This window comes from Trachypithecus francoisi, unplaced genomic scaffold (genome assembly GCF_009764315.1).
Source record: "Trachypithecus francoisi isolate TF-2019V2 unplaced genomic scaffold, Tfra_2.0 Lachesis_group15, whole genome shotgun sequence".
Lineage (NCBI taxonomy): Eukaryota > Metazoa > Chordata > Mammalia > Primates > Cercopithecidae > Trachypithecus > Trachypithecus francoisi.
In genome coordinates, this window is record NW_022681460.1 from 4,907,150 (window position 1) to 4,933,627 (window position 26,478).

General features: G+C 36.3%; 1 protein-coding gene across 2 annotated transcripts in view; it reads left to right on the forward strand.

Moving 5' to 3' along the window:
- PDE10A (phosphodiesterase 10A) overlaps positions 1 to 26,478 on the forward strand; it is a 347,007-nt gene that overhangs the window by 106,299 nt on the left and 214,230 nt on the right. For both annotated transcript variants that reach the window (XM_033234261.1, XM_033234262.1), the window contains exon 2: positions 19,966 to 20,094. In XM_033234261.1, the coding sequence (XP_033090152.1) occupies positions 19,966 to 20,094 (129 nt within the window). The remainder of the gene's footprint in view (positions 1 to 19,965; positions 20,095 to 26,478) is intronic.

Below are 26,478 nucleotides of genomic sequence, written 5' to 3' on the forward strand. Positions count from 1 at the left end.
AAAATTGAGACCTTTTGTGTTGACTTAAGTCTAATTCATTACTTTTCTTCAGGTATGTAGATTTAATAACAGGCTGTATTCTATTTTATACATAATATGAATTATACCCTTTAAATATAAATTTGGCTTATATCTTTTGAACTATTTTAACATTATAATTGTCTTAATTATTAAAATAATACATAGATATAGTGTATCTAGTAAACTAATGATGGTCATGCTGGTCTAATCATTTAGTTCTGCTCCCAAGGAAGATGCTTTCGAGAGGTGATAGTTGCTTTTCCAGACAGTAGCTTTAAAGAGATAGATCATGTCTGTGCTTTTTATTTTATTTTATTTTTTTAAAATGCAGTTAGATTAAGAAATAGATTTTTTGGCAGTCTTTTTATCTGAATATAATTAAATTATGTTATAATATTTAAATCATTTAAATTTCTAACATTGGAATTTTGAAACACTATACAGAAGCATTGAAAAGTAGTGGAAGTGACTCTATACATGATTTGTGAAATCTAATCTTAATACTTCATAAAACTTTCTATGTTGGAGGAGGGATTTGGGGAGATTAAATATAGACTTGAAGTTAATATGGTGAATCTTCTGTGAGTTGATATTGACCTAATTTCATTCATCAGTTATCAGCATAATGTTTTAGAGGAATTAAGATCTTATTATTCATAAGTATTAAAAGCCCTTTCAACATTACAAGTCACAGACAGTTTAACCTTACTTCTCCTAAATGGACCTATCAGTTTCTCTTTCGATTTTCTACTGAGTTTACTTGCTCTGTTCCTGCAAACAGGGAAGGTACTAAAATGTATAGGCATCCTACAGAACAGAGGGACAGTTAGTCGTATGTATTTACAGACAGGCTCAAAGCTTTCAGTTATTTGGATGAAGACTTGTTGAGCAACAGAGAAGGTCAAACTTTGGAGAAAGAGGGCAAATAAATATTTTTTCAAAATTATAGTCTTGAATATACTGTTTTCATGTATGATAGGTTTTAGATTTTTAAAAATGATCCTTCTGGAAATCAAAAACAGGGCTTTTATTTTTCATTTAACTTACTGAAAGAAGAGTTGCACATAGTTTTTCCCTCCATGGTAATATGAATCCTTTTTCTCTCTGTTTTAAGAGACATTGTAAATATCAGTTTATATAGCAATGTGAATGCGCTGTTAGTATTTTTTCTCAAATACATTTCTCTAAGTGACTTGTCAAGGACTGATTTGGTTAACTTTTATTAGAACCCTTTTTTTTGCCCAGAAATATTAGTTGGTTTTTATTATTATTATTATTGTTATTATTATTGAGACAGGGTCTCACTGTGTCACCCAGGCTGGAGTGAAGTGGCATGATCATGGCTTACTGTAGCCTCGACCCCCCAGACTCAAGTGATCCTCCCACCTCAGCCTCCTGAGTAGCTGGAACCACAGGTGTACTTTCTTTTATTTTCATTTCTTGCTGTGTTGCACAGATGGATCTTGAACTCCTGTGCTCAAGTGATCCTCCTGCCTCGGCCTCCCTAAGTATTAGGATTATAGGCATTAGCTACCACACCTGGCCAACATTTATTTTCTGAAATTCAAATTTAATGATTTTAAAAAACTTTATCTTATTTCTCTACCAGAATTTGATAAATAATGGTTACAATTTGGCAACTATTAAAAAAATTGCTAAAATTTGATAGCTCTGTAGTTCTTTAGATTTTTTAAAAATATGAGGTAGTTTTTTTGAATAAACTAATAAGTGTATGTTGACAATCTGCAACAATTTTGGTTATTTCAGTTTACAGTTAAGACTTACATCTTAAAACACTCAAAACACATTAATTTGTTAGGCCAGAAAAAAATGTTGTGCAACCCTTCTATAGCAACAAATGTTATGTTTTTGTTATTATTTCCCTTTTCTCATGGTGTATTTGTGATTCTTTTGGCTTACATGATTTTAATCAAGTTTTGCATTGAACTGGATGCTTATTGTATTAGTCTGTTCCCACGCTGCTGTAAAGAACTATTTGAGACTGGGTCATTTATGAAGAAAAGAGGTTTAATTGACTCACAGTTCTGGAGCCTGCATAGGAAGCATGGCTTTCTGTGTCTTCACATGTCTTCACATGGCAGCAGGAGAAAGAGTGTAGGAGGTACTGCTACACACTTTGCTACACATTTATTTTTATTTATTTTTATTTTTATTTTTTGAGATAGAGTCTCGCCTTGTCACCCAGGCTGGAGTGCAGTGGTGTGATCTCAGCTAACTGAAACCTCCGCTGCGTGGGTTCAAGTGAGATTCTTCTGCCTCAGCCTCCTGAGTAGCTGGGACTACAGGTGTATGCCACCATGCCTGGCTAATTTTTTGTATTTTTAGTAGAGACAGGGTTTCACTGTGTTAGCCAGAATAGTCTTGATCTCCTGACCTCGTGATCCGCCTGCCTCGGCCTCCCAGAGTGCTGGGGTTACAGGCGTGAGCCAACGCGCCCAGCCGGCGCTACACACTTTTATTAAACAACCAGATCTCATGAGAACTCTATCACGGGACTGCACTAGGGGATGGTGCTAACCCGTTAGACACTACCCCTGTAATCCAGTCACCTCTCACCAGGCCCCACCTCTAACACTTGGGGCGACAATGCAACATGAGATTTACAAAAGCATAGCTATTCTCCCCTGGGTTTGTGCTTACACTAAACAAAGTATTGTTTACAACTTGACAACTGTCAGCAGTTATTGTTTTTGCTTAACTGGTTAAGGGTGACATAGTTTGGAAAATATGTTTCTTTTTACTTAACTGGATTAATAATAAAAGTAATTCAATTTGTAAAGGTTTATTAGTTTTCTGTTGTCTCATAACAAATTACCACGAATTTAGTGACTTAAAACACCACCCATTTATTGGCTCACAGTTCTGTAGATCCTGTGTAACTATTTTATTTGCTCAGAATATCACAAGACTGAAATAAAGGTGTTGGCCTTGCTTACTTCTCATCTGGAGGCTCTGGGGAAAGCTCCAGTCCCAAACTGATTCTTGTCATTGGCAGAATTTAGTTTCTTGTGGTTGTAGGACTGAAGGTCCCTTTTTCTTACTGGCTGTCAGCTTGAGGTCTCTTTAGCTTCTAGGTGTTGGCTGCATTTCTTAGCATATGGCTCTCCATCTTCAACCAAGCAATTAATCTTCAAATCTTCCTTGTGCTTTGAATCATGAACTTCTGCCACCAACAGGAGAAACCTATCTGCTCTTAAAGGACTCATTTGCTTAGGCCAGGCCCAGTTGGATAATCTTCCTATTTTAGGACCAACCTGCAGCATAACATGTCCTATTGTGGAAGCAAAATACATCCTCACAGTCCTGGAGATTATGCAGAGTGTGAATATCAGGGAAAAGTCTTGGGGACTGTATTAGTTTGTTTTCATGCTGCTGATAAAGACATACATGAGACTGGGAAGAAAAAGAGGCTTAATGGACTCACAGTTTCACATGTCTGGGGAGACCTCACAATCATAGCGGAAGGTGAAAGGTGCTTCTTACATGGTGGTGGCAAGAGAGAATGAACGAGAAGCGAAAGCAGAAATCCCTTATAAGTCCATCACATCTTGTAAGACATAGTCCCTATCACAAGAACAGTATTGGGGAAACTGGCCCCAAGATTCAGTTATCTCCCAACGGGTCCCTCCTGCAACATGTGGGAATTATGGGAGCTACAATTCAAGATGAGATTTGGGTGGGGACACAGAACCAATCCATATCGGGGACTGTCTTCGAATTCTGCCTACCACAAAAGGTTATCCTGTACGATACTATATTGGTGGTTTTGAATCTTGATTATTTGAATAAAGAAGGGATTTATTAATGGACTTACTGTATAATCTTGTTGAAAAAAATTCTCATACATGTTTCAAATTGTTCTAGAATGACTTAAAAATATTTCTAATGAGACAGTATATAATTTTCTTTTATGATTTAAACCAATAATATAGGACAAAGATGAGAATTCACTTTTTCTTTGCCACATAGGATACGATTCAGTATTCCTGGGAAATCTAATCTATTTGTAAATCTTCAGCTATTATCAAAATGGATGACTTCCACGTATATCCCTCTTAGCCCCTATTTTCTTCTTTTCAGCTGTGCATGTTTATTTCCTACTTCTTATTAGAAGTAACCATATAGCCATCCTATGGGAAGCTACATTTAAGCAGATCCCAAACCAAAACAATTTTCTTTTCCATGAATCCTTCACGCCCTCTATATTTTCAGTCATGTTCTAGCATCACTGCCTGGTCACCTACCTAAGCTAGAAACTTTGGAGTCACTTTTGACATATCCCACTGCTTCATTATCTATAATTTGTCACCAGTTTCTGTTGGCTAGGCTTAGCAGGTATTAAAGAGAATTTTAAAACTCCATAGGTTAGGCGTATTGTTTGTTATACATGGCATATCAAGATATGCCTGATTCGTAGTAGGCGCTCAGTAAACAATTACTGAGTAGAAAGAATCTCAGCACTTAGAATTAATCAAGTCAGCTATACTTCATGTTTCTGTTAATTGTACCCTTATCAACCTTGCAGCATGGTTATCCATCTAACTGTTCACCTTTATTTGTCTTCATTTTTTGAGTTCCCGTATTCATCCTCAAACACAATATAATGCCTGACTCATAGTCAGACTTCACAGTATTTTTAAATAAATTACATTGCATTGGGGAAATATAAATAGTAGTATCCTTTTATAGAGGAAGTCTAAAAAAAGCATTTTGGGTGAATTGATAATCAAACATTTTTAAGAAGGTACATTTGCTAGCAAAGAAAGAAAAAATATGACGGCTTATTTTGAGAAATCCTATATATTCTTTGATTTTTCTTTGTTTCAAATCTGTATATGAATATCATGATTTTCAAAAAACATATTTTGATAAGTGGAAAGGAATAGTTTATAGAATGCCTAACATATGACATTCACTTTTAGGGTATAATTTTTAAAGTCTTTAAATAAATGATAATGTTCATTTTAAACAGTATTTTACTAAATGGCCATAAAAAATTATGGTTGTTATTCTTCTTGCTTTCTTCAAATCCCAGTTGAAACTGTGATCATAAAGGTTATTAATTAAGAATCTGTATATAAGTCTCTTTCTTTGGTCTCTCTTTTCTCCATTTTTTGTTTCTTTCCCACAAGATTAAATTATACTACCAGAAACATATTTTCTTGTCTTTCTTCTTTAATGTATTTTAATCTCTCTTAAAACAGTGGGTACTGTAAGGTTTATTTCTGTGGGAGCATTTATCAGATATATATATATATTTTTTGACATGGAGTTTTGCTCTGTCACTCAGGCTGGAGTGCAGTGGCACGATCTCGACTCACTGCAACCTCTGACTCCTGGGTTGAAGCAATTCTCCTGTCTCAGCCTCCCAAGTAGCTGGAATGACAGGCCTGTGCCACTATGCCTGGCTAATTTTTGTATTTTTAGTAGAGAAAGGGTTTTGCCATGTTGGCCAGGCTGGTCTCGAACTCCTGACCTCAGGTGATCAACCCGCCTCAGCCTCCCAAAGTGCTGAGATTGCAGGCATGAGCCACTGCACCCGGCTCAGCATTTTTTTTTTTTTTCTGTAAGATTTATCAAGGCTTCACTGAAAATCTCAGTAGACAGTCATAGATTTTTAATTCTTATTTCAAATGTGGAAAGTGATTCTAGACTCCCAGGCAAGGTTCTACTTGACCTTTCGTAGCTGATACGTTTGTCCACAGGCTTATTGTGTGCATTGTGGCTGAGGGGCAGAATTTACTTAGCATTAGGCTTATTTGTATTTCATGGCTATTGTCCAGCACTTGAGAATTCACTTTCCCTTTCAGGTGACAGAGCTGGGTCTTCGTCATTTGGTTATGTTATCATATAATGTAATAACATGTCTGTTACCTTCAAAGTTAGTGACTGTTGTTCCCTTTAATCCAAATTAGCTAGCACATCTCAAGAACCATTTGAACTATGTCACAATACAAAGAAGGGAACTGTGTCCCTCCCAGCTGTCTTTAAGGCAGAAGCCCTGGACTTCCTTATATGACTTTCACCAAATCCTTGGCCCCTTATTCTTTTCCTGTTTATACCCCTGTTTTGATTCATTGACTGTTTCATGAATGCTCATCTCTCAAGCTTGAATATTTCCCTTAAGCTGGTCTTAGCCGCCAGCAGTCTGTGGAGTGTTGTTTTATGCAGTTGACCCTTGAACAATGCAGGGATTAGAGGTACTGACGCCTCAGCTCAGTCCTGCATACAACTTTTCACTCCCTAAAAACTTAACTACGAATGGCTGAATGTTGACAGAAAAGCCTTATCAGTAACATAAGTTTATTAACACATATCGTCTCCACATATATTTCATGCATTTATGACATACCTATTTTTTTATTAAAATTTTCAGTATTTCTAGGCTATGCAGTTTGTCTGCAAGTTTTTTCACATTGTTGAAAATCTCCAAAATTTTTTCCAGTATAATGACTGAAAAAATCGGCAGATAGGACCAGTGCAATTCAAAGCTCTGTTGTTCAAATGTCAACTGTACTTGTCTTTGACTTCACATTCCTCTGACTTGTTCCCTGTAGCAAAATGGCTGGATCCAGCCTTGGGCACCCATGTCTGTGGGTTCTGCCTGGAAGCTCTCACTTTAGGCTGTCTCGGTGTCTTTGAGGTTAGAGTTTGGGTACACATTCCAGTTAATATGATGGCTAGCTAGACAGTTTTTGGATTTGACTTTGAGGTTAGAGTTCGGGTACACATTCCAGTTAATATGATGGCTAGCTAGACAGTTTTTGGATTTGACTTTGAGTTAGAGTTCGGGTACACATTCAGTTAATATGATGGCTAGCTAGACAGTTTTTGGATTTGACTTTGAGGTTAGAGTTCGGGTACACATTCCAGTTAATATGATGGCTAGCTAGACAGTTTTTGGATTTGACTTTGAGGTTAGAGTTCGGGTACACATTCCAGTTAATATGATGGCTAGCTAGACAGTTTTTGGATTTGACTTTGAGGTTAGAGTTCGGGTACACGTTCCAGTTAATATGATGGCTAGCTAGACAGTTTTTGGATTTGACTTTGAGGTTAGAGTTCGGGTACACGTTCCAGTTAATATGATGGCTAGCTAGACAGTTTTTGGATTTGACTTTGAGGTTAGAGTTTGGGTACACATTCCAGTTAATATGATGGCTAGCTAGACAGTTTTTGGATTTGATACTTCTCAATATAAGCATCATGGATGTATCTAAACCATTAATTATTCTGAGACACACCTAGATGAAATATTCTTAAATATAGGTAAATAGAGATTTTATCATCACTGTATCTAAAACAGAGTAGCATGGTCTTTTCTAACAGGAAGGCATTTCTCTCACAATCTTAATCTCATATTTCTTGATATAACGGTGCTACTGTTTTGATGAAGATAGATGTTATTGAATTGACTGTCACCAGTCACTTAGTATGTGCTCAGATGTTTGCGTGGGTTATAACCCTATGGAGGAGGTACTGATATTGGGCCCATGTTTTGTTTATGAGGACAGTGAGGCTTACAGGGTTAAGTGACTTCCTTTTTTTAAAATTATTTTTTCTAATTTTTGGGTACATAGTAGGTGTATATAGGTATGAGGGACATGAGATATTTTGATACAGGCATCCAATGTGAAATAAGCACATCATGGAGAATGGGGTATCCATCCCTGCAAGCTTTTATCCTTTGAGTTACAAATACTCCAATTACATTCTTTATTTTAAAATGTACAGGTAAGTTATTATTGACTATAGTCACCCTATTGTGGTATCAAACAGTAGTTCTTATTCACTTGTTCATTTTTTTGGTGCCCATTAACCATCCCCGCCTCCTCCCACCCCCATACCACCCTTCCTAACCTCTCTGGTAATCATCCTTTTACTCACTATGTCCATGAGTTCAATTATTTAAATTTTTAGATCCCACAAATAAATGAGAACATGCGATGTTTGTCTTTCTGTGCCTGGCTTATTTTACTCAACATAATCATCTCCAGTTCCATCCATGTTGTTGCAAAAGACAGGATCTCCTTCCTTTTCATGGCTGAATAGTACTCCATTGTGTGTATGTGCCACATTTTCTTCATCCATTCATCTGTTGATGGATACTTACGTTGCTTCCAAACCTCAGCTATTATTGTAAACAATGCTGCAACAAACATAGGAGTTCAGATATCTCTTTGATATACTGATTTCCTTTCTTTTGGGTATATACCCAACAGTGGGATTGCTGGATGATATGGTGGCTCAATTTTTAGTTTTTTGAGAGACCTCCAAACTGTTCTCCATAGTGGTTGTACTAATTTACATTCACTCTACAGTGTACAAAGGTTCCCTTTTCTCCACATCCTCACCGGCATTTGCTATTGCTTGTCTTTTGAATATAAGTCTTTTTTTTTTTTTTTTTGAGATGGAATCTCACTCTGTCTCCCAGGCTAGAGTGCAGTGGCGTGATCTCGGCTCACTGCAACCTCCGCCTCCTGGGTGTAAGTGATTCCCCTGCCTCAGTTTCCTCCAGAGTAGCTGGGACTACAGGCGCACACCACCATGCCCTGGTAATTTTTTTGTAGTTTAGTAGAGACGGGTTTTCACCATGTTGGTCAGGCTAGTCTCAATCTCCTGACCTCGTGATCCAGCCTTCCAAAGTGCTGGAATTACAGGTGTGAGCCACCGCGCCTGGCCGAATATAAGTCATTTTAAACTGGGGTGAGATGATATTTTAGTTTTCATTTACATTTCATTGATGATCAGTAATTTTGAGCATCTTTTCATATGCCTGTTTGCCATTTGTATGTCTTCTTTTGAGAAATGTCTATTCAAATCTTTTGGCCATTGTTTGATTGGATTATTAGAGTTTTTTCCTATAGAGTTGTTTGAGCCCTTTATAAATTCTGGTTATTCATCCCTTCTCAGAGTGGTAGTTTGCAAATATTTTCTTCCATTCCATGGGTTGGCGCATCACTTTGTTGATTGTATCCTTTGCGGGGCAGAAGCTTGTTAACTTGATGTGATTCCCTTTGTCCATGTTTGCTTTGGTTGCCTATGCTTACAAGGTATTGCTCAAGACATTTAAGTGACTTTCTTAAGGAAAATAGCCTATAGTTGAGCATCTGGTGACTCAGAACCCCAGGCCCCCACTGAGTTACTGTAGATCTGGAACTATATTTATGCTGAAGGGATGGGAGCACTGAATCCTTTATATGGCCTGACCTGTGCCTGAATGTCTTGTCTTCATTTGAGACTTCACTGTGGAGACTGGTTTTCTGAGTCACAGAAAGGGTACATTTTGGTGGGTTTAAGCTTACTCCTAATAGTTCTATCACATCCGTATGTTATCACTTTGAGCAGCTCAAATTTGTAGTTGACTTTCTGAGTTCAAAGCAACTTTCATTTATGTCCTTAGGAGAGAAAGCAAGTAATTAATTTCACTTTGGTTTAGAAATACAGCAGTATGAAATGTATCTTCTGATAAATGCAAATTATGAATGTGGGAAACAATACCTTCTCTGCAGCTAAGGCACCCCTTAGGCTGTTAATTCACGTGAAATAGGTAATCAATTATGTAGGTCAGAATACTGGCAGTATATTAAACCAAGGTTCGTTAGAGAACTGCTTTCTAGGTCATAGGCCAATTCTCTTTCAGTGGAATGTACTTGGATAGAAAGAAATCATTTTAGGTGACATGTGGGGACAAGGATAATTATTATAAGGCATTTGCTTTTAGTTTGCTTCCTGTTTTTCCTTCTTGGTTAAAAATGGTATCAGTACTAGTCTATGGAATTAACCAGAAAGCAGCATCTCTTTGTTTCTATCAAAACTTTAAAGTTATTTTGATGATAGTGAAAACTGTTTACATCTGTCACCTGGATAACCTCCATTCATTCCATATAAATGACTTTGCCTTTAAAAAAAAGCTCCCCCCAACCATGCAAAAAAAAAAAAAAAGAAATTTAGAGCCTATCTATCCCTTAATCAGTAAGTGGTTAGAAAGAACTGCTATATAAATGGTTATGTTCATGAAATTTTATGTAAAGGGTGACATATTACATATTTAAATGATTTAGATGAAAAAAGGAAAGTGAAGATAGAAGTAAGAGAAAGAAAATCTCATCTAGGCTTGGGCAGGAATGGGAATTTAAGTAGGTACAGCAGGCTATGAGAGGAGGGGTCTTTTGCTCGGGCACTTGCTGTAGGTTTTGGGATTCCTGGTGGGTCTGTCTGTGATCTTGTGAACTGGGCAGTTTTCAGCAAACAAACCTATACCACTCCCTTCTTAGTCTTCTGTGAAATCATACAAGACAAAGAATTACTAATTAATTAATTCAATTGATGATAGTCTCTGTGTTTAGGGTCCTCAGAATTACCCCTCAGTTTGGTGATTTGCTGGAGGTACTCACAGGACTGGGCATGTAGTTGTACTCAAGGCTGTACTTGATGAGAGCCGAAGGTACAAAGGACAATCCACAAAAGGAAGGGGTGCACTGGGTGAAATCCAGGAGAGACCTGGCACAGCCTTCCGAGGACACCTTCATTCCTCCAGCAGTGACTTCTGACAATGTTTGTCTAGTGTTACCTACCAGGGAAGCATGTTAGAGACTCAATTCCCAGTTTTCTTGTTGGGGGTTGGTCATGTACACACCCTCTGCCTGGTGTGTTCTGAACTTCCAGACTCCCAGAAGGAACGCAGGTGTTCAGCATGAACCCATATTGTTTGCACAAACAGTCTAGGCATAGTGGCCTGGTCTTCAGTTAACTGTTGACTGGGAACACTCCCAGAGCCAAAGCCCTTGATGCCAGCCAAGGGCTGACCTTGCAAGCAGCCTTTCAAAGTAGGAGTGCTCTGTCCAGTCTGCTGTGTTAATCCTTTTTCTGCCCAGAGCCAGGCACTGTGCCATGTAGAGAATGAGACAGATCATGGGGTTTATAGTCTAGCTGAAGAGGCTGAAGTTTAATAAATTCCTACTAATAAGTAGGAGATTTCAGCTTGTGATGAATGTCTGGAAGTGGAAGAGGAGGAGGGTACAATGAGAGTATAGTACAGTGAGTGGAGAGTGTGTGGCTAGTGAAGGTGGCTCAGGTGAAACTGCCTTTAAATTGACTACATGTCTCACTGAGCCCTAAGAGAGGAGGGGATTGAGGGCAGGTAGCAGTGAAGACCGTGGATGAGGAGAGGAAAGGAAGGGCTTGGCAAGCTGGAGGAATGAAATGAGAGAAGCATGGGGCTAAGTGGCATCATTGCTACTGACTGCTCCCTTTCCATCCTCCAATTAGACTTATTTTCAGCACTGGTCTTGTGACTCCAGGGGGCTTCTGCTGCAGAGATTTCTTTCCTCCTCTTTATCAAAGCCTGAGATTAGGCCGGGCGCGGTGGCTCACACCTGTAATCTCAGCACTTTGGGAGGCTGAGGCAGGCGGATCCCGAGGTCAGGAGAGCAAGATCATCCTGTGAATGGTGAAACCCCGTCTCTACTAAAAATACAAAAAATTAGCCGGTCGTGGTGGCGGGCGCCTGTAGTCCCAGCTACTCTGGAGGCTGAGGCAGGAGAATGGTGTGAACCTGGGAGGCGGAGCTTACAGTGAGCCGAGATCGCACCACTGCACTCCAGGCTGAGCGACAGGGCAAGACTCTCAAAAACAAACAAACAAACAAACAAACACACAAACAAAAACAAAGCCTGAGATTAGCAGTCAGATTTTTCAGTTTATAATATGAGGTAAAATGTGTAAAATATAATTCCAAATTGGAGGTAGCCCTGACCAATACCACTCCTGTTAAAATGTAATAAGCTCAGACAGGAGAAAGTGTGAAGAAACAACACAATTTGGCCTTAAGAGCTGACATCCTGGGCTTGTATCTTCATTCCAACCCTAAATATTGCTTCTGTGGCCAATAGAGAACTACTACGATTATTTAACTTCTCTGTGCTTCATTTTCCTGTTTTATATTTTGGGGATTATCATTCATTTATTAAGTAAATATTTTGAACATTTTCTGTGAGTTGCGTGCTTAGTTCTCTGAGGCTTAACTGGGCTAGTATGTGTAATGTATATAACATAGTATCTTATATGCAGAGAGCATTGAAAGTAGGCCAACTGTTACTAACAAGTGCTATTAGCTATTTTATCTTTTTGGTGGGGAAGGAGGTGAAACAGTTGTAGTATAGATGCATGAGCGGTAAATACAGAGAAGGAGGTGTATAAAGTTGAATTTTGGGATTCTGAAAGCAAACTTAGCTGATTTTAAAGTTATACATCTGCTGACCTTCATTTGCTTTTGGACAAATAAAGGAAGGTTTTACGTAGATGCGTATGCATTCAACCTAGAACAATTGTATGCAGTTTGGGAGAACACGCACACAAGTTAACGAGAGCATTGCTGTTGAGCAGCGTGGTGGTACAACACTGCTTAGTATGACACAAGATACGTTTTGTTTTAACTTGGCAGATTTTGTTATTAAGTTGCTAAAATTATTTATACAGGAATATAAAGAAAATTTACTACTTCTGGTATATGTTTTGGAATTGTCTTTTGAAACTAATAAGATTTTTTAACGTAAATGTGTATGTACACTTATCTCTTGGTGCTTGGAAAATACAAAACCATCTCACGCTGAGAGTTACTGGATTTTCCTTTCATTGAACATTTCAGTTGTGGGAGGATGCACCGTCTGCTCATGTAGCCCATTCCAGTTACAGAAGCCTTGTTTCCTAAACATTCTGCCTGAAGTCAAATTGTTATCTGACTTCCTCAATTATTAATCCTAGTTTTGACCCCTGGGTTTATGGATGGAAAAAAACAAAACAAGAAATGAATAAACCAAAAAATATCTTAACCTGTTTTACTTAAATAACATTCAGATTAAACAGCAATGCCCATCAAGAATCTTGTGTTCTTCAAACTAAACATTTGTACTCATTCACCCACTCCTCATATGACATGCATTTCAGTCCCCTCACAGTTCAAGCTGTTCTTTGATAACTGGACTGTTATAGTTCAGTAATTAACAGCATGAGATGGTGATGTTTTCCCCCAAATTTATCTTACAGTTGGACTGACACTGTAAGAAGCTGAAAATGATTTTACTTATTGTTTGTATCTGGACTAAACACAGAAGAAATTACAAAATTGAGAGAATTATTACAATAAATAAAAGATTATTGGTTACGTATACCTTAGATTTTTTTTTAAGGTTTTCCCTAACCTAGCTGAGTTTAGTTACTGTGAGATAATGGAAATTTAATATATTTTCCCTTCTGTGATTGAGGAAGGACAGAGGGCTTGATATAAGATACTTAATGTGACAGGAAATAATTCTTTTAAGGTCAAGAAGACCTGTTTTAGGGCATGTAAAAGCACTGTGATATGGAATTGCAGGAACTAGAACTCAGGTGTCATGGGGGAGAGACATAGTGGGAGAGGAGGAATGACATACTGGATACTTGCCATATGCTTTTGACTGGTTTTTAAAATTAATACGGACACAAAATTGGGATCTTTCTCCACAATTAAAATGGTAGAATTAATACTGAAAAATGCTTTTGCCTAATTCTTACAAGAGATCCTTTAGTACCTATGATTACTAATTTAGCATTATTTCTTAGAATGAGTAAAGCAATAATTCTTTAACCTCTGATTTGAAAGTGACTTTTAAACTAAATAATTTTTATGGATATTAAGGTGACAAGACTTCAGAAATAATAAAGACTTTAGCCTATTATTAGTATAATATATTGTTATAAAGACACATTTAAAGATATATCAGAAATGAACCTAATTTGCATTCAGTTGGTGACATAGCCACAGAGAGATGAATATTTCAAGTGACTTTAAAACGTAATATTGTGGGCAGGTACGGTGGCTCACGTCTGTAATCCCAGCACATTGGGAGGCTGAGGCAGGCGGATCATGAGGTCAGGAGATCGAGACCATCCTGGTTAAGACGGTGAAACCCCATCTCTACTAAAAATACAAAAAATTAGCCGGGCTTGGTGACAGGCGCCTGTAGTCCCAGCTACTCGGGAGGCTGAGGCAAGAGAATGGCATGAACCTGAGAGGCAGAGCTTGCAGTGAGCTGAGATCGTGCCACTGCACTCCAGCCTGGGTGACACAGCGAGATTCTGTCTCAAACAAAAACAGAAAAAACCATAATAACATGTATATTTGTACTGGTATGTATCTCAAAGGATAAAGAAACCCACCTTATATGTTTGTTGTGTGATAGAACAATGAATGATTATGTAATCTAGTTCCATTTTCCTGAAATTGGAATACTTCTATTCACTGAAAGGAACTAGGGATCCTGAGAAAAAATTGTATGAATCTATAGCTGGGGCAGAAAATGAACAAGAGGAACCTAAGATAGCTCATACTAGCAGAGGATGGAAGCTGTTGAGATCTACTAGGTTCTTGTCAGAGTGACTGAACCTGCTTGAAGAGGCTCCTCCACCTAGCTGCAAGATGGGACAATTTCATCACCAGTTAAGGATACTAGTTACAATGTAAGGAACAGATCAAATTTATTCAAATATGTGGTTTCATAGTAATACTATTATTTTTTAGTTGTTTACCCATGGGGCTGTATCCACTCATTATTTTCAAAACTGGTGAACAGAGGGGAACAAATTAAGCATTTGTCTTGTTTGATCTCGATGAACTGTCCCACTGGACAACCACATAGTAGATGAAGCTAAGTTTTTCTTCATATTATTTCAGCTAACAAATGAAGAAGGCATGATAGAATGAGGAACATCACCATTGTCAAGCCCTACTGAATTTATCACTCAGGAGCCTCTAATGCTGCTGATATCACAAAAATCTTCTGACAGAAGTGTGCAGTAACACTGGCCAAATTGCCTGTACCCCCAAATGGAACCCACATCTCTTCAGGCCTTGAGGTCTAATGTCAATTTTCAAGAAATGCAGAGAGCGGAGGAACATGCTAAGCCCCACAGTGATAAAGTCAGAAAAATCCAGATTGAAGTAAACCATAGGACTAAAAACCTATTTTATTCAGAAATAAGTTATAATGGGGGAAAGTAAGAGATGGAGGGGAATATTATTGGACCAAAGAGACCTAAATATAATTTTAAAAATGAAATACCAAACTACTGCAACATGTTGAATTACTTGATTTACTTGTGTCCTAGTTCAGACCAACAAGCTGTTAAAAAAAAAAAAAAAGAGATTTAAAGCCTGGATATTTCTGATGGAATTAAAAATAATAATGTCTCTTTAGGTGTGATAGTAGCATTTATGGTTAGAATAGTTTTATCTTTTGGAGATACATATTGAAATGTATTAATATATTAAAATAATTTCTTGGATTTGCTTTGAAATTATATGAGAGGAGAGTAGGTGGTAGAGATGGAAAATATTGGCTATGAATTGGTAATTGTTGAAGCTGGCTGTTGAGTACATAGGGCCATTACATTTTTTGTGTGGTTTGATAAAAGTTTTAAATGTATATTTATACATATGTGTACATATGCAAAATCTTCATCTGAAAAAGAATTGAATTTGTGGCTTGTAGAAAGCAAAAACCAAAAGGGTAGCATAATAATGTGTTACATTATTAGAAGCTTGTAAGATTTCTGTGAAGACAGGAGAAAAGTAGCCTCAATGCTACTATATTTAACAACAAAGATACAAAAATGTATCATTGTTGACATTATTTTTTTACTGATATTTTGCATTACTATGCATGGAAACTCAAAGTTGCCAATCCTTTTCATCACTGCTCTGTGTCTCAATGTCAAAACGTTGAAGTAGAGATATTGATGTGATGTGTATCTATTTCTTTAAAAGAATTACTCAGCAAGAAAATAAAGTTAATTATTATCTACCCCTCAGATTGCTGGCTGTTAGCCACAGAAGCAATTATCTGTACTAAAATATTCATCAGTCTTTATTATGCCTTTTGTTACGTATCTTCAGGTCAGTGTTAAATCTAACTGCTACATGTACCACTCTGCTTTTCAGTGTGGTTTTGTTTAGATTGTAATTCTTCATGACATTTTCCATGGGCACTTGCAAACTGCATTGTGAAAATTAATGAAGTTCATCAGCTCTTCCTAACTTACCCTGATCATTCAGTCTATCAATCACCATGTGCTTCTCTTCTATCATTTATTACTTTTAACCAGCCCATCCTCATTAGTACTCCTGCCAGCTGTTGAAAAATGAAATGAAGATGAAAGTCAGTTTAATTAGTTTTATCTGTTTGCACTCTGGCAAAATGTTACGTAGATGAAAGGAGGTAGTTTATTAGTATGAATGATATATTTTAAAATATACTCGCTCAAATATACACAATTACTTCGGAATAGTTATCTGTATTAGTCTGTCTGTGCGATTTACTGGCAGCAAATTTTAAATCATTGGCTACTCCAAGCTTATGTATTTTCTGTTCTTACCCTAAATTTAGCTGTTTCTTCATGGAGTCTTGGTTCCTTTTGTTGTAGACTGGTACTAGCAACCAAGCTCTAGATGCTATATATATGCAATTATACCAGGATATTGTTGCTTCTAGGTCCTCTCCGCTAACATAGCAAAGTGAGACTTGTGTGTATTTACGAGATATACGTATCTACTAGTATACCTATATGTAACCGTTCTTATTTGTATTGTCATACATGAGTTCACTGATACCTCCAACTCTAATTCATTACCACATGGATCCTTCTGAACTCTTCCTTTTGTTTATCTGTAACATCCCATGCTACCATTGAGAAATCTTGTTCCCACCATCTGCCACTCATTTGTTTAACTGACCAGTGTTAAACTGTATCCTGTTGGTACAACAACTTTACCAACTAGAGTGTGGTGCATATGTACAGTTTATTTTGCATTTTATTCTCACAGACTCCACTTATTTTCAAAGTTATATAGGTTAGCACCTTATCCTCTGCCACCGGCTTCAGGGAGGTTGTTTTATATGTGTGTAATACATTTAGATTCTTTTGTTGCATTATGCTTTCCATCCTGAGACCCCCTGACCTTGTAAGTGAGTTTTTAAAAATTTGCATACATGGTTGTTTATTCTTTGTGCTATAAAGTTCTACAGATTTTTGGCAAATGCATAGTGTCATGTATTCATCATTATAGTGTCTTACAGAATAGTTTTGTCATCCTAAAAGATCCCTTGTACTTTACCATTCGTAATTTGCCCTTTCCCCTTGAACTCCTGGTAGTCACTGATCTTTTTACTACCTCTACAGCTTATGCCTTTTCTCCAGTGTTGTATAGTTGGAATTGTATAATGTGTATCCTTTTTAGACTGACTTTTCTTCTCATAGCAATATGTGTTTAAGACTCATCCATGTTACTTCATGGCTTGTTAGCCCGTTTCTTTTTAGTGGGAAATATCTAGTCGTATGGATGTATCACAGTTTGTTTATCCATTTGCGTATTGAAGAATGTCTTGATTGCTTCCAGATTTGGGTGATTATGAGTAAAGCTGCCAAAAACACTCACATGCAGGTTTTTGTGTGGACATCAGTCTTCATATCGATTGGGTAAATGCTTACTAGTGTGATTTTTGGGTCACACAGAAAGACTGTATTTAGCTTTGTAAGAAACTGCAAAACAGTCTTTCAAAGTCACTGTAGCATTTTGCAACCTTATCAAGATTAAATGATAATTTTTGTTGCTTTGCATCCATGCCAACAATTGGTACTGTCAGTTTTTTTTTTTTAATTTTAGCCATTCCAATAGATGTGTAATATAATCTCATTTTTGTTTTAACTTCAATTCACGATTAACAAATGAGCATCTTTTAAAATGTTTATTGCCATATCTATGTCTTCTTTACTGAAGTGGCCTTTGGCCCGTTTTTCAGTTGAGTTGATTGTTTTCTTATTGTTGAGTTTTAAGAGTGTTTTTCTTTTGTTGTTTATTTTGGATGCACATCTTTTATCTGACATGTAATTTGGCAAATGTGACTCATATGGTAATGCACTAAGATGAACTGAGATGACAAGGAGGAATTAGTTATTACTATGTTTTTCAGCCTCAGTTTCTGGGAAAATGTAGAGTAATAGTAACACAAAAAGGAAAACCAAGAGTTAAAATCTCTTTGGGAAGAAGTCAGAAGGAGATAACTCATGTAGTTTTGACTTAAGATGGAGCTTGAGGTGATGGGAAAAGAGCTAGACTGGAGATTAAAAATATGTTAAGATTCCTGATTTAGATTTTGGTGTCATCATTATGGATTGTTGAAGAGAAAGCAGAATTGAAGAGCAATTAGAAAGTTAGGATAAAAATTCTATAGCCTTGTGTCATGGGAGTGGCAGAAAGAAATTTTAAGAAGGAGTCAATACTGAATATGGAGGACCTAAGAGGAGAGCATGAAATTTGCATTATCTGTCCTCTCAAAGGTCAAGTATGCTATCAGCTTACTGTAGTAACCTGCACCTTTTATTTCTAGGGACTATAATTTGCTGTGTCAGGAGAGTACTTACTTTATTGAGTCAATTATATTTAGCATTTTATAGAATTTCTCACACTGAATTTTACACCACTGGGGCCCTTTTGCGGGTGAATATAGCCAGGGGTCTTATTTTCATTTGTCTTATACAGCTCTGTGTGTGTGTGTATGTGTGTGTGTGTGTGTGAGTGTTTAAATTGACTATTTAACTACCAATTTCATTGAAATAAGTCATTTTCCTTTTCAGTTATACCATTCTGTTGCAGAATCCCAACAGTTGTGACTTTAGTTCCCAGCAGAATTAATTAACACATATGAATTCTCTGTTTTGTCTGTTTGGGAAAACATACAGCCTACTCCCTGGAGTCATAAAGATATGCTTCCTTTCCTTCTTTTCTTTCTCAGAGTGCAGTTTTTCATTGCCTTTTTTTTAAACCTAACCATCCCTAAAAAGGGTAGTTTATTCAAATAATTCACAGAAAAGATACAGTAGTAAAAATAATTCCCCTCACGGAAGGATAATTATTCAAAGCCTGTTTGTGTTTGGGGTTGTTTAATGAAATGGCATACCAACCCAAAGCACCAGATTGAAAACATATACTTTATATGTGAGATGTGAAAGCATGTGGAAATACTTTATTTGAAAATCTTATATATAATGTATATGTAATATACATTATATAATATTTACATATACATTACATATGTATATGTAAATCTTATGTTTATCATTAGACTATGAAAACTATTTCAGTGAAACTGACTACATACACAGAATATTAATGAATAAATGTCAAGATTATTCTGAACTGAACATTAGTTATACCACTGGGTTTAATGCCTTTGAGAAAAAGAAAGGATTTGTGTTGTAAGGCAATAAAAGATAAAAATTTATTCATTTATGTATTAAATCATTTTTTAGCACCTATAATGTTTCAGTGCTAGATTTTCCTGTTTACTACTCTTGCTAGAGTTTCACTTGCTTTGACCACTAAATCTATGGTAACTATATACCGAAAAAATAAGTACTCTGTAAGCCTTAATGTACAGCATTGGCTCTTGGCATTGGTTCATATATAACTCTGAAATTTATTGTTAGAAACAACTGTGTAACATGATGTAATATCTGTAGTTTAAAATTGCTAGACTAACTACATTCTTTTTTATTGTGGTCATACACACACATACACACACACATATATGAAAAATGGTGTTTTAACCATTTTAAATGCTGTTTTAAGCATATAATTTAGTGGCATTACGTATATTCCCCATGTTGGGCAGTATTCACCTGTCTAGTTCCAAAAGTTTGCCGTCACTCCCAGTAGAAGCTCTGTGCCCATTAAGCAATAACTTCCCCTTCCTGCTCTTTCCAGCCCTCTCTCCATTAGAAGAGAGGTTGCTGGGTCTTAGCATAATGTGTTGTGATACTATACCGTATTTCATTTATATGGAGAAGTTGTATAGGTGAATTTTATTCTTTTCAATTCTTTTACAGGTTTGACAGATGAAAAAGTGAAGGCATATCTTTCTCTTCACCCCCAGGTATTAGATGAATTTGTGTCTGAAAGTGTTAGTGCAGAGACAGTAGAGAAATGGCTGAAGAGGAAGAACAACAAATCAGAAGGTAAGATCTCATTTTAAACCAACTTTTTCTATGTTACCGCAAAAGACCGAGCATTTAATATATTCTAGAGAGCGAAATATAACATAGGCAAAAATTACCATTTTAATTCTATCAGAGTTACTCCATTTAAAAAGATAAAATAAGTTAGAGAACAAATAAATGCAAAAGAAAGATCCTTGACTAATTAAAAATAAAAACTTGGCAAATGTTGAGAATTCAGTTGATTAAGATACAACCATATTGAAAAACGCAGAAGTCAATATTATACTTGATTTTATTTAAAGATGACTTTTAGTGATGAGATAAACATTATTCATAGTATATATTTCAAAGATATACTTATTATATTTTATAAAGAGAAGTGTTTTACAAAAAGAAATCGTTTACAGAAAGAAGCCAATATAAAACCAATTTTTATATTAGGAAAGCACTGTAGACTTGGCATTTCGTTCATACTCAGACTCTAGATTTGCCATCAGTAAACTTTCAGTAAAAGAACAGGGATATCTTTTTGATCTAAACTCTCATGAAATGAGAAAAGGAGTGGAAGACCACTGTTTTAACTTTTGAGATCCTGGCATTTTAAGCACATCGTGGTTTAAATTTTCTGCAAAGTAGCTTTCTACAGTAGGAGTCTCTTTGCATGTTGTTCTCTTAGTCTCTGAAACACATGTATTTTTAGGGCAGAGACTGCTTAAGAAGCAGTTATATTCACGAATAAACAACTAGAGACTCAAAGGGGATGTGAAGCAAAATACATTTTTCCTCAAATTGAATGTATATTAATATATTGGATTGTTTGATTTGAATGTTGTGGTATAATTTTTATTTTGTTTCAAATGGATTTATATCTGGCTAAACTTATTTCTGTGAATATTGTTTTTATTGTGACAATTTTATATGTGTTTTTGACTGTATAACTTTTTTTAAAATTTAAGTTCTGGGATACATGTACAGAATGTGCAGGTTTGTTGTATAACTTTTATATTAAAAACACAAAAATACTATTTGGGGGAAATTGTATTAATGTAAAAAGGTGTTATCTTATAGTTCTAAAATGTCTAATAACAATGAATAAAAATGTATCATTGTTATTAAAATGTTATGGTGTTACAAGTAAAGGTAATTTTCCTCACTAGTTCTTAAAGTTTCTGAAATTTCGTTATTCATTTTTTATAGTGGTGATTTTTTTTGATGAGGGCTTTTGTGCTGAAATATGAAGTAGTTTGAAAGTATGTGAATGCAAATGTGTTTGTATGTGTATGCCTGTAAGTGTGGACTGAGAGGGAGGGGAGAAGAGAAATAATAAGTCAGAAACAGGCATTGTCTTCTCAATCTTGACATTTAATAACCTTAAAAAAAGCTTGACAAAACATAATTTAGCTTTTATAAACCTCAAACATTTGAAAACAGTTGAAATGTTTGACACTTTGAAAAGTGTGGCTCAGCTTTGCTTAAGCAGTTGATAAATAAAGATGCAAATTTCAACTTGCTATATAATGAAGGATAATAGTATAGTGTAAGAATATATGGTCTTTGTGGGATATGAAATTGAATACAGGTCTTAGAAAATGAAAAATTCTGCCTATAGTAGTGCTGCCATGAAAACGAACTCCTGAATTTTTATAAACATGTCAATGTGTCATTTCCTACCTCCCAAATCTTTGTTTCCTATATTTATCAAATAATACTTTATTGAACACATGTGCAGAAGAGCTAAATAATTATTAAGACCAGCAGTGTGTAACTGAAACCCTACTCAGTTATTGTCCTCGTCACTTAACTTTTTTTTTCTTATAAGGAGATGTTTTTTATTTGACCTTGCAGAGGGCTAAGGATGGTGGAAAGAGGCTGAGTGAGATGTAACTTGGAGTTTACCATCTAGTTGTGGGAATAGGCAGAGAACCACCTAGCAGAGTGCATCAGCAGTAAACAGGGATACAAACAGTGGAAGTATATACAAAGAAACTTTACATTCTACTGTGCAGCCTAGTAAAATCCCTGTCAGCCTGTCTTCTGAGGGTGTTCATCAAAATAATGTATCTCATCATATACCACTTCATGTTCAGTGAAATTCTGTAGGATGGCCCTTGAGGCCTATATAAAAGCCGGGCTTCCTCCCTTCATCCTTTCCTCCCTTCTTTCGTTTCTTCCTGTTTCTTTAAAAAATGTCCTGTTCTCTGGGCGCTGTGGCTTATGACTATAATCCCAGCACTTTGGGAGGCCGAGGTGGGCAAATCCCTTGAGGTCAGGAGTTTGAGACCAGCCTGGCCAACATGGTAAAATGCTGTCTGTACTAAAAAATACAAAAATTAGCTAGGCGTGGTGGCGCATGCCTGTAATCCCAGCTACTTGGGAGACTAAGGCACAATAATCACTTGAACCTGGTAGCTGGAGGTTGCAGTGAGCAGAGATCACACCACTGCACTCCAGCCTGGGCAGCAGAGCGAGACTCTGTCTCAAACAAACAAACAAAAAACCAAACCAAAACAAAAAGAAAGTCCCGTTCTCAAGTATGCCTTATTCTCCTTCCATGTTGCTTCACTGAAAACTTTTTGAGGAAGAAAATTTTTGTGGAAAGGATTTTCAGGAAGTGTTTTTATTTCCATGAGTGGAACCAGAAACAGAAACTGTGACAGATGGAAGGTATTGGAGGCTAGCTTGTTGAAAATGAGACAAGCCTATCTAAATTATTTCATTTTTTGTCATTTAGAAAAAAGACAGTGAAGTAAAACCATGTAACACACTGTACCCCATAAATATGTACAATTATTATAAGTCAAAAATAATAATAAAAGGAAAAAACAACTGTAAGCAGTGTGAACACTGACCATGTTTGATTTGAGTATCGTAGCAGAATTTTTATTTTGTTTCAAATGGATTTATATTTGACTAAACTTGCAAAGGGAAGCAGAAGGATCACCAAGGGTCCAGCATCTGAATCTCAATAGAATCATGAGACACTTACTATGAGATCAATTTGAAGGCGTGAACTGCGTGTATCATAGTAATTTTTGTATTCCTCACATTTTTGAATGAATGAATGAATTAGGGAGGGTTAAATACTAAACCTCCAAGCGAAACAGCCTGGGGGTCGCGACATTTGATTCTCATAACTACAGGGACACAGAGCTATTTTTATGCTTCTCTCCCTCATATTCATCTAATAGCCTCTTGAGGGAAGATATTATAAAATTGATTGATTGATTGATTTTTCAGCAAAGTGTTGCTCTGTCGTCCAGGCTGGAGTGCAGTGGTGCGCTCTCAGCTCACTGCAGCCTCCGCCTCAAGGTTCAAGTGATTCCCCTGCCTCAGCCTCTGGAGTAGCTGGGATTACAGGTGCACACCACCACACCCGGCTACTATTTGTATTTTGTTTTTTTTTTTTGAGAAGGGAGTCTTGCTCTGTCACCCAGGCTGGAGTGCAGTGGGGCGATCTCGGCTCACTGCAAGCTCCGCCTCCCGGGTTCACGCCATTCTCCTGCCTCAGCCTCCCGAGTAGCTGGGACTACAGGCACCCGCCACCACGCCTGGCTAATTTTTTTGTATTTTTAGTAGAGATGGGGTTTCACCGTGTTAGCCAGGATGGTCTCGATCTCCTGACCTCGCGATTCGCCCGCCTCGGCCTCCCAGAGTGCTGGGATTACAGGCGTGAGCCACCGCCCCCGGCCTGTATTTTTTTGTTAGAGACAGGGTTTCAACATGTTGGCCAGGTTGGTCTCCAACTCCTGACCTTAAGTGATCCCCCCACCTTAGCCTCCCAGAGTGCTGAGATTACCGGCCACACTGCACTGCTCCTGGCCCATATGTATTTTAATTCCCACAGGTCCCTTGTGTTTTCATTCATTCAGCAAACTGTGTGTCAAGTTTTGTTTAGGTGCTGGGATTATTAAATTGTTAAAGCGTTCTCAGTCTACAAATAGAAGGAAGGAGTTGTAATTTACTGCTTTCTTCTAGTTAGTCTGGCAGTGGGTTTAAGCAAAGTCCAAACTTGTAGTTTCTTTGTCAGGGAAGAGTCTTACAGAGAAAGGGGAGATTACAGCGAGTTACTGTCTATTTTGTTTCAACAGATAGGGAGAAGGAGGTTTTGGGAAATGTGTAACATGACAAGTCCTCAAAGATTTAAATTTCAGAGTCTTTTTTTCCTAACTCTTCAGTTTAATTATATTGCTTTCATAGCATTTTCATTTCAGATACATAAAATTCTATCTACAGTTGAGAGGAAAATTGCCTTTTAAAAGTGGATCTCTGAACCTAAATTCCAAACCACCATTTTTTTCAGTGATATATGGAAATTAGAGACTGCATTTATTTATTTTATAACCTGTTGTACTCATTGAGGGAATATATAAAAACTTCCTTAGAAAGCATTAAGACCGATACATCCTCAGAATAAAATATAGCTTCGAAGCAGAGTTTTAAACAGGTTTCATCAAACAGCTATACATTCATTTTGAAAAAACTTGGGAAAAAAAAAGAAAATTATCTAGGCATATATTGCCCACTAAATGTTGTATTTTTAGGCAAAGTAAATTTGACAGTAAATTTTGTCCAGCTGGTACCCTTCAAGACTCAGATTACTAAATGATTTAACATTTACACATCTATATTTATACAAAGTATAAATATATTATTAAATAAACATTAAGATACAATGAAGGTACATTGTTTTGCGTTTCTTATAAGAATATTCTAAAATGGAAAACAATTTCCCGCCACTAATGCCATTCCAGGATTTCAGTTATATGTAGGAAGAATCATGAGTTACCTTGACAATCAGCAGTGTCTCCTTTTGGCCCCTAATGTAAAAAATTATGAGTTGACAGTGTTGGTGGTATTAGAAAGGGTGCATGAAGAAGTGGATGGTAGTATGACTATATTTGGCATCTTTTTGTACTAGAATAATATTTAAAATAAGTGGATTAATTTCTTAAAAACCTCAACTGTAATTATAACATTAATTTCTTAAAGGTAAGTTACTTAGTGTTCCAGAGGGTGATTAATGAACCCACAATCATTTAAGAATTGTAAGTAGAATGCCACCTTTTGTGGTCAGTAATTTTTATTACTATGATTGTGTCTGAAATATTCAACAACAGACCATATCACTATCATTGTACCTATGAATTCAGATAATTAGTAATGAAAATATTTGTGCTGCCTGATACCTTAAGTTTTTTTCAACAAATGAAGTTTTCTTCCTTTCTCAAATAATGTAGTTATTATATATGTTTTCCTTTCAATGATTCTAGAATTGGGATTTAATTTTCATACGAATAAAGCAGTTAGATATTTTATTCTTAGAATAAGTAGGATTTAAATTATGCCCCCTAAACCTACAATTTGATAGTCTAAAATTCAGATTAAATTGCATTTGTGTGGTTTAATATGTAACAGATGGTTTCTGTGCTAGTATATATAAGGAAGAAGGATATTAAATTAATGGGGCATAAATTACTTTGCCAAAACGTGCAGTGTTGGAAGGTTTAGTAAGTGGGATACTAATAAATAATATATTAACTCTTAGTATATTTTCATGATAAGAAAAAAAACCACATTTTTGAAATGGTTTGCATAGAACCTAATTTTGGACACTTTTCTCTTTTTCCTTCAATTTTTTTGTCTCAGATGTTGAAATTACATTCTTACATGGAATTTTCATATATTTTATTTGTATTTTTTGGTAATGGAAACCAGAAAATGTGTTGAATGCCTTGATCTGAATTATAAATAAAAATGAGTCCACCATCTGGTAACTAGAAAGAAGATAAAGTTGATACGAATTCATCTATAAAGAGTTATTTGGCATATTCCATTATTTTTGTTAATTGTGTGTTCACGTTATCGTAAAGATGGATCTTTGGTATTTACGTATTTTAAGTTTTAAAATTATGAATATATTATTATGAATACATAGTAATTATACATATTTATGAGGTACAGGTGATATTTGATACAAGCATACAATGTAATAATCAAATCTGTGTAATTGAGATATCCACTACTGCAAACATTTATCATTTCTTTGTGTTGAGAATATCCCAAACCTACTACTCAGGTTTAATAATTGGTCCCCCGATTGTGCTACCAAATACTAGATCTTATTCCTTCTATATAACTATAATTTTGTACCTGTTAACCAACCACTCTGAACAATTTCTTCTCACTGGTGTTCCCAGCCTCTGGTAACTACCAGCTTATTCTCTTCTTTCATGAGATCCCTTTTCTAGCCTCTCACATATGAGTAAGAACGTGCAATTTTTGTCTTTCTGCACTTGGCTTATTTCACTTAACGAACTCTAGTTCCATCCGTGTTGCTGCAAATGATAGGATTGTATTTTTCATGGCTGAATAATATTCATTATATATATGTGTGTATATATA